General features: G+C 39.9%; 2 protein-coding genes across 2 annotated transcripts in view; both read right to left on the reverse strand. All coding sequences in view use genetic code 11, as the record gives it.

Annotated features, from left to right (window-relative positions):
- EGR_02933 (Serine/threonine-protein phosphatase PP1-gamma catalytic subunit) overlaps window positions 1-7,896 on the reverse strand; it is a gene marked incomplete at both ends in the record, with an annotated part of 10,065 nt that extends 2,169 nt beyond the window's left edge. Inside the window, 5 exons of the mRNA XM_024492182.1 lie at window positions 1,419-1,592; window positions 7,051-7,274; window positions 7,308-7,412; window positions 7,445-7,807; window positions 7,842-7,896. Coding sequence (XP_024353377.1) covers window positions 1,419-1,592; window positions 7,051-7,274; window positions 7,308-7,412; window positions 7,445-7,807; window positions 7,842-7,896 — 921 coding nt within the window. The remainder of the gene's footprint in view (window positions 1-1,418; window positions 1,593-7,050; window positions 7,275-7,307; window positions 7,413-7,444; window positions 7,808-7,841) is intronic.
- A 637-nt stretch (window positions 7,897-8,533) lies between these two features.
- EGR_02934 (Exostosin-1) overlaps window positions 8,534-9,670 on the reverse strand; it is a gene marked incomplete at both ends in the record, with an annotated part of 10,535 nt that continues 9,398 nt past the window's right edge. The window contains 2 exons of the mRNA XM_024492183.1: window positions 8,534-8,579; window positions 9,249-9,650. Of these exons, the coding sequence (XP_024353378.1) occupies window positions 8,534-8,579; window positions 9,249-9,650 (448 nt within the window). The remainder of the gene's footprint in view (window positions 8,580-9,248; window positions 9,651-9,670) is intronic.

The following is a 9,670-nucleotide window of genomic DNA, read 5'->3' on the forward strand; positions in this document are numbered from 1 at the left end:
TATATATATATATATATTTATATATGAATTTGCGATGCGCAATATATCTTGTTTAGAGTAAATAAATTGAGCAATTCGGTCTACTAAGTTAGAGGAGGAACATGGATGGCCTGGAAACTCCATTCATAACCAACGACATTTGACAGTTGTGCTCGGAACAAACTTTAAGCCCTCACACCATTCTCATGTACACAAACACAAAGATATTCCGTGTCTAGTTTAAGCTTGGAACTGTTATTGAACATAGGGAAATAGCACCGACGGTAGGCAGAAGTCACTTCTCGCAACTTGATCGGTAAATCGACTAGGTCTAGATAAATGTCGTACCCATTATGGCAAATGAGAAGAAATTACACCAGTTGCAAGGACGCTTTAACGTTTTCAATGTTGTTCTTTAAAAAGGTCTCCCATTTGGGAATCGTGGACAAAATTAACGCATGTTTCTCTATGCAAATCCATTAAGAAATATTGGTAACCGTTATTGTATACGCAACACTAGGCCAAATGAAAAATTACAGTAATCGTCCTAGAATTTTGAAATGAATGTCATTGAGTGCTGGGATTAATTCCTACTGGGAAGGCAATGAAGCCAACTAACGGAAAAAATAATGATCTCAAGACACTTCACTAGAGCGTCGGTGTAAAATTTATGACAAGGAAACAGCACAAAACATTTCAGTAATTTACTTGCTTCGGTAATATAGGCAGAAGACGGATGGAGGAATATACACCAAAGTCAGTCGCCCGTAAAACCCCAAAGTGAAGATACTTAGGAACGCTGTTTTCCAAGCTTTGAGGATTTGAGCCGAAATGTTCCTACAAATAAATCAGTGCTTTTGCTGCCCGAAACGACTTTACCAAGGGCACAGCTGGAGACGGCAGTTTTAGAATAAAAAGGAGTGAAACTGAAGTCCATGACCAAGAAAATGTTCTGTCCCACTTACGCTACTTTACCCGGCTGTAAACCACTTTAAATGGCGAAAATGCAATAAAACAGAGGAATGAAGTAGCCCTGGAAGATAAACATGGCAGTCACGCTGGTGTGAGGATTTGAACGCAAAAGAAACAGAAAAGAGGTCTATGCAAACAAACCACTATTGGAAAGAACTTGCAGTGGTAGTGGTAGAAGGCTGAGAAAATGGGATGCATTACGCATGGAGAGCAGGGGAAATAGATGCATTATAGGGAAAATCTATTCACTGTTTGCATGATAGGTTCTGGAATCAGTGCATGATTTTTAGAGGAAGGCATTAATCGAGAAACAAAATGAAGGATAAACATCTGCAATGTAGAAAATGACAAATTGATTGAAATAACTTCGCAATGAGAACGTTCTTTGCTTGCAGTGAAATGCCATAAGATTGGTAAAATTTAATTATTTGATACCCCTACGGCCGGGACGGCCAAGGTGGATGTACCTGGAATGAGCAGACCAAGGCTTCATCAACAGACATGAGAGCCCCCGCATTGTCGAATTCGCCGCAGTAGTTAGGTGCCGAAAAGAGAGTAACGAGCTGGCGCTTTGCGAAGAATTCGTAGCCGTCCTCAACAACCTGAAATTCCAAGCAATGAATACAGCGTTCGTGCAACATCTATAAAAGCATAGGAGGTGCGACAAATAAATGAGCGGGCGAAGCGAAAGATGTCTTAATGCAAAAAAACTGATGTGACGGTATGAAGTTCCCCCTTTTACGAGTCGTATCAGTCTCACATGGAACTGTGATAGTGCGGTCCTTATCAATAAATCGTCAAATCTAAACTTCCAAAGTGCTTGTAAACCAAGCAAAAAGAAAACGATTACCTCTACCAAGAGCACACTGTTGAGTAGGTTGCTAAATAAGACCCATGTTTTGATTCAAGGCAGTGAAAAAGTAAACTTCAATCACAACTTAACTAGGCACGAGAGGATAGAAATAGCGCAGACCAAGTGTAAACTAGCTTGTTTTAATCCACAAAAAAGCGTACATCTGAGTAAACTTAGTCTAATTACAAAACGAATAATCGGAATAAGGAATTACAATCATAGAAACCAAAGCTAGCGGCGATGATACGATGAAATTTATGTTTGGGATTTACGACAACCATTCCACAATTGAAGAATACATAGTGAAACTAGTGCCACTAGTCGAATTTACACACTAGGTTCAACTCTATTATAGGCATCCAAGCAAGCATTTAGCTGTGGTCTAAGTTGCTATGAGACATCCAGGGTACGCAGGATGTACTTACTTCGAGGAATCAAATAAGATACAAAATGAGCACCGCCACCCACTGGTAAGGTTCATTACAGGCAGACAAGTATCGCGACAAGGTGATTGTCAAAACTAAAAATGGAACACTGTAAACACTAGACAGGAACGCACACAAGTTTGTGGCCGCAGGTCGATGTACAACTTGATCAATGTGTTAAGTGTTTACCTAACTGACACTCCACCGTGACTTTAAAGTGGACTCAATGCGGTTTAAGGGCGTAGACAAAAAACAGGGGAGAAACATATAGAGGTGAACAATCCTTATACGTGGAGGCCATCACGCGCCCCACCGCTAGAAAACTGCAGTCACGTCGACAGGAAATCACCACACCCTATGCAAATAAAGCGAACAGGTCGTTCATATTTATGAATATGTATAAAGTGAATTGAATAGAAAAGGATTTTTGCAACTTTCAGTAATGATCCCTAGTTATGTGGTCCTTTATGACCAACCTACATTCATCAACTAGTGCATTTTCTACCAACCTCTTTTATGCTTGAAAATCGGGTTTCAAAATCAGAACTGCCATGTAAGGACTGAATAATGAGGAAGCTTGAACAATCGTATTGGTAACTGAACAATATTCACACTGAAATTTCAATGTGTCAAGGAGAACAAAGATGTGTGCGACCAACTCGGATAACATATAAATTAGGCATTACCGATTGGATGAATAATACAAAAACTACGGTTCCAAGCGTGTACCTCGTCATATTTGTTGACACGAAAATTAACAAAGCACAAATTATACGAAAAGTAATAGTCGTCAAAGGAGAAGGTAAGAAAAATCAATTCAAAAGAAATGGCAAACAATCGTTTGTGGAAAAAAATACGAGAAATTCTCGGCATGAAGTGTTCATATTAATGCGCCCTAGTAAGTTGGATCATAAATACAAGACCTCATGCCGCATTTGAAATTAAATGGGTCTATATGGTCAACAGAAGTGGCTGGACTGTAAAAGTCTAGGTCATCTGATAAAGTGAAAACAGACAAGCGGATCCACATATTCAAAATCTAAAAACTGGGTAAATCAAAAGCTGTCCATAAATTTTTGACGCTTAATTCGACTTAGAACTTTTGCAGGACAGACGCTATTGTACTTTTCAGGATTTAACTCAATAGACCAGAAGACCACGCGACTGGTACAAAGTGAGAGCCAAAATAACAGTACTAAAACACGGTCCATTCAGGTACATTCTGGAGACGCCCATTAGACGACTAAGATAACAGTAAGCTTTAATAGAAAAAACCAGAAAATGTTTGAATTTCTCGCAAAGTGGACGGCGACTTTGTCAAGGGCAATTGATGTGCTCTAAATGCAACACAGATGTCACAGGTACGAAAAGTGAGGTAAAGGAATAAATCAAATGATAGTTTTTTTTGCCAAGGAATCCTTCTCCGAAAAATTGCAGAAGCGACGCGATAACGATGATATCTGGTGCCTGGTCAAACGAAACTAACGCCTGTTGCTCTAGAATTATTTTGGGAAGCAGCTGGAAATTGAACGAAAGGATAATGGACAAAGTAGTATATAAATGCCTGGCTCCGGATGATAAGACATTAATTTGGAAATAAATAAATCAAGAAGCTTTAGTGAAGAAGTGGAAAGTATTATAAATGCAAACAATAAATGTTGGCCGGAAATCAGCTTGGTGCTTTCTCACTCGAGCAACCTCGGCACACCTACCTTAATCCCGCAACCATGGGCAACAACGATCATGAAATTGTCGCAACAGCTGCTAGAGCTGGATGAGTTACAGCCTTAGAGAGGTGAGGAATAGATGCAGGATATGAAAAAGGTGATATTAAAAGGCTCACGAAAGCCGATAGGCATGTGACGGCGATGTAAGCATGTCATTAGCTCGGGACAATGCTATACGGGTCCCGTGATACCCACCGTAGATAAATGCACTTTTCCACGGACCGAAGGAGAGTACAAAATCAAAATTACATAGTCTAGAATATTGTAGTGCTAATAACAACAAATTGGTAAATACGAGGATTATTTGTTCATCCCGAAGTTAAAATTTCCTTAAATGTGTGCTTATGTCACGTGAAAATAAGTGAAGCTGGATTGAGAGAGCAAACTTGAGCTAAAAAAACATTTGATGAGATTCTCAGAGCGGAAAAAAACAGAGCACACTCACACATACGCGCAAATGAGGAAGAGTGCTCATTTGAAGGTAAAGTTAGAATGCATCAAGAGCCTATGAGATGCCCGTAACTAAAGCCAGAATGACTATCACTGATAGGTAGAAGCATACTCTCCCAAAGCGATTAGGGCGTCTAGGATAACAGAAGACCAAAAGCCATAGGACGATCTCAAGCAGTACATGAAACAAGCGGTACCCTAACTATTTTAGCCAAATGATTAGCCGTCACGGATAGTAAAGTGTACAAGTCTTCCTATGAGGCGTGGGTAAAGGCCACCCACCAAATCTTGAAATCACCGGATAGATTGTTCATACTTTTTCCGATAGGAGAATCCAAAAGCTGTTTCCAAAGTGCGTTAGTTTTTGCGCCTCATTATTCATTGGGATAAAGTACAACGACGACGGATATCATCCCAAATAAAGGGAAGGTGACATCAAATAAAAAATACACCCATTTTAAATTCCTGCACAATCCGTAACACGAACGAGGAAGATCAGTGAGTCATGCCTCGAAAAAAACCAAGGCTTTTAATAACACTAACAACTTCAAAGTTGTATTAAAAAACTGAAGTGTTCAGAGAAGACGAGTGAAAAACCCATGCAAGCCCTGTGGCTCAATGAGAAATGTGAAAAATAGACGACTACTGACGCATGCATTGAAGAGGAAATATTTTACAGAAATACTTTCAAACACTCATTCAAATGCTCAAGCAGTTGCCAATGTCGACGCAATTCCCAAATTTGTAGTCTGCAAGGCCAGTAAAATTGAGGACAGAGGTCACACAGGGCAACTTAAATAGGTTGTTAGTTTCGCCAAAACTCGGATGCGATATGTGAGCCGTTCTTTTTAAAAAGCCTTAAATAATCCGCACAAAATATGGAAAAGCAGCAACTGAAATAGCAATTGAATTGACACTTTTACAAAATCTCATGGGTGCTATGAACACATTTTAATTGGCAGTATCATTTGATATCTTGGAGAGGTGCATTCATAAACTTAGACTAAAATTAGGGAACAAATTTCTAATCTCCCCAAAAACCCAAAATACTAGATTCCTGGTGCACACAAATATGGAACATCACGGATGACTCAGTAAGTCTATGTACTACTCATTCAGGTCGTATTTATGGTGCACCTAAACATCAACACCGAGGATTAATCACTTTATCACGCGTACCCAATAGGATAGAATAATAAGAATCAACATATTTTTCCAAAAATATCTTGGGATCAAGAATGGACAACTTGGTGGAATGCAGGTTAATAGTGAAAGATTAAGAAAAAACAACATGGCCGTCATAAATGAGCAAACATGGAGTAAGAGGCGCAAAAAATTAGTACAACAAGTCATCATTAGTAATAAATATTACAATTATTGAACCAATTTAAAGTAACCCAAAGGGATGCGCAATTTACCCGGCAAAATACATTACTATTATGGTTGGATTAAAAAGACGCGCAAAAGCCTAATAAACAAGTTCGCACAGAATTCAGGTTAGCGTTACTGATCATGAATCCACCTAGGGACGCTTAAGGTAACTTTGCTGGTCATAAAATAAGCTAATCTGCCCATAGACGCCTTGGTTACACTAACTGGATCCATGGGAAAATGTAGTGGAAATTTGGATGATCAATATGATGTGGGTGTCCTTAGTTTTAAATGCCACGGCTTAAGCGATAACTCAAACCATTGAAAAAAAACTCATAACCATGTAATTCCTACGCAATTCATCGGGAAAATGAATTCAACAGTGAGTATAAGAGGTGCAACAAAATAAAATCATTACATCATCCCTAAGCATGACGACATACAACCAGTGATTTAGTGGTTTGTAATGAGCAGCCCAGATGTTTGCACAAACACATTGGGCTAATCCATTCGAAGAACCAACTATTAATAGAAAGGTGCGACGGAAACGGAAACTAGGTAACCATTCTCTTGACATCGAGTATATTTCAAAACATTTCTTCATCTCCTCCAGGAGAATACTGCTGTTATTTAGGTGGAATGATACTAAAATGATTTATGGGTTTAAAAACATGTTGTTTTAAGGAGAAATTTTACTAGTGTTCAATTTATGATAAAAACAATGAGACTTGAGGCGAAAAGGTCAGTCAAAAAACCATTTGTACGGAAAATCCAATGCAAGACTCACGCGCAAGCATAAGATAGTCGAAAATAGTAAGAGAATATTCTGGCGTCCTATACGCCGACTTTGTAACATGCTTGAAGCATAAATGGTTAAAATAGGTTTAAAAATCCAGCTGTTCATATATTTACATATATATGCACGAAATCAGCATAAGCCGTTTATTGGCGACGCAAATCAATATTTGTATCGCGAATATTTTTGTAAAACACAAAAGAATTAGCAAGGAAAAAGCATTCATTCCAGTTTATGGATTTCCAAAATACATTAAGGATATCGAGAATCTAACCAAATCTATCATAAAATAAAATAATTCTCAGCCGCATTCCTTTGCAAATAAGATTACAAGGTAAATTTTTCGAGCCAAATAGGTTATTTTTTAGAAGGACTGCAGACTGTGATAGAGTGAGCCAAAAGGAAAGTTAACGTATTACTGTCTAAAAAGGTGTGAAACATTTGTCCCCACAAAAAACCACGAAACACTTCACCTACTTGGTGTGCACGACAAATTAAATCGAAGTCATGTTTAGCGAGGAATTTCGACACGACGTCCGCGCCGAAGGTGTAACTAACACCACGATCATTGTCTCCCCAGGAAGTTACATCCTTGTCAGGATCGGACCAAAGCAAATCGCACAACAATCCCTGATCTGGAACATCAGTTGGTCTGGTAATTCTACGAATCTGGTCCATACTATGCAAGTCAGGCGACAGACCTTAAAAAGAAGTCAGTGAGCAACCAGTCATACCGCCATGGCAACAAAATATTTTTTCATCAATAATGGCAGCAAGGGGCAAGCAGTTGAAACAATCTGTGAAAACCTTCCATAGTTTGATGTTATATCGTCGTTTGCCTTCAAAGAATATCATCTAGAGTAAAACTTACATTCATCGTAGAAACCATAGATACGATTAATAGACGCACATTCATGGTTCCCTCTCAGAAGAAAGAAATTCTCTGGGAATTTAATTTTGTAAGCCAATAAGAGGCAAATCGTTTCGAGAGATTGCTTCCCACGATCAACGTAATCACCAAGAAATAAGTAGTTTGCCTCTGGCGGAAATCCACCGTATTCAAAAAGCCGAAGTAAATCGTAATATTGACCATGAACGTCTCCACAAATCTTCACTGGGGCCTCAAGTTCAAGTAACGCAGGCTGCTGCAAGAATAGCTCTCGTGCTTTGAAGGCGAGAGCACGAATTTCAGATTCAGAGAGCTGAACGGACTTGCCGGGTCTTGAGCCCCGGACTAAAAAATATACGAGCGCAGAGTACAAGAATACCTTCAAGAAGCTTCGCAATAACGTTGTCAACATTTAATCTGTCTACATCCGCCATTTCGCAGAGGACTAGCAACAAAAGAGGACTAAATAGATCGCGCGACACCAGCTAGATAAAATGACCTTCAGCAAAGTATACGAAAAAAATAAAACAAATGTACATTTTATGGAATTTATTTAGGCCTGGGTATGCCGTAGCTTAATCCTATTGCTATAACACAAGCTCTTGAAACGAAATAATTTAAAACTCAGAGGCACTTTTTATAGGAGTTGCTAGTGAGCCCATGACTGCAAATCCACCACTCTGCTATCTGTCACGCAAAATCCCAAAAATCCTGCAAAACACTCTCCCTTCGAATGTAATTATGAGTTCCTGCACCTGCATACAGCAAGAAACTGCACTATTTACACAGAACATCGGCATAACTTTAATGGGCATACAAAGGATATAACCTAAATCATCACTTCTAGAAAAATTCCCTCAAAAACTACCAGTTAGTGCAAAATCACCCCTTCCACCTTAATTTATTACTGTTGCCGCCAGCTAAAATAGATCACCTATCAAAAGGACACTAAAGGCTTCATGCTACCGTGATTTTACCCTCTATTCAGGAAGCCCATTCCTGCTGGTACATTGGGTTTAAGCCCTAAGAATGATTAAAATACCGAGACTCCCACCCCTCACGTTTGAAAGCTTACCCTATTACGGTGATTCCAGCAGCAAATAGCATGCCCGATTGCCTGTGGATGAAAGTGCACAATTCTTCCCGGAATGCCACTTGTGTTTGTGTTTGCATCACTGGGACGCGACCTCCATGTCTTGTCATTATTTTGCATCGGATACTATGTCTATTGTCATGTGCCCAAAAATCAACCTTTTATGTAGCGCCCCGAGTCTTCCTAGGAGTCGTAGGAAGTCATAGTAGCGTGACAGCAAATGTATTACTGACGTACAGAAGAGCTGAGGCTACTAGCAGGGCCCAGAGGTCATGTCACCGAGTGGAAGTGCAATCCACGAAGAATTAAGTACCCGTATAATCAAACATTGCAGTCACAGTGGCAGATATCTTGTGAATCAGACATGAGCATGTACTAGACAAAGCAGTCTAGGAAAAATATTTCGAGGGCAAAAATTTACTAGACCATAGGGTTCAATAAAACTTTATTTAAATATAAGAAACTGCCCAAGGTAAAGCTGAAAGCACTGTTCATGTAAAGCAGTGAAGTTTAAAACATCACAAATTATTTCAAAAAATCCTCAAGTTAAAAGTGAAGATTCCATGTGTCAGTTCAAAAATGATCTCCAGTACTCACAAATCTAAAAAAGAAACACAGGTGAGCTTGAGTTTAACAATGTAAGCGTATGAAAATGAAGAAATTAGGCAAAATCAGCGAAAACAGACTGCCTACCGATGGTTGCTATAGTAGAGAGGAAGGAACGAGGTATTTGTGGAGTTCATGAGACCAAAGTGCCGCCCAGCCTGAGGATTGGCGAAAGCCGTGTTGTAAAGGGAGCTAAAGCGGTTGGCAAAGGCTCGCAGACAGGTGTGCCGATAGGTGAGCACCACGCTTGGTGTGATTTGGGAGTGCTGATTGACGTCCAGAGTCGATCCGCCCATGTAGTTGACCAAGTCACTAAAAGCCTCAGCGGACACTGAGGAGCGCGCGCCCCCGACAGTCAAGAGGAGCGGTGCTGACTGAGTTGCGTAGCCTACCACGCAGTTGAACAGAATGTCCTCTCCTGTGGCCAGGGTGTCAATAGTCTCTCGCATTTTGGGCGTCGTCAGGCTCCAGTACAGTGTGTGATAGTATCTACGATAAAGGAACCGCAT

Source organism: Echinococcus granulosus, assembly GCF_000524195.1.
Source record: "Echinococcus granulosus chromosome Unknown EG_S00014, whole genome shotgun sequence".
Lineage (NCBI taxonomy): Eukaryota > Metazoa > Platyhelminthes > Cestoda > Cyclophyllidea > Taeniidae > Echinococcus > Echinococcus granulosus.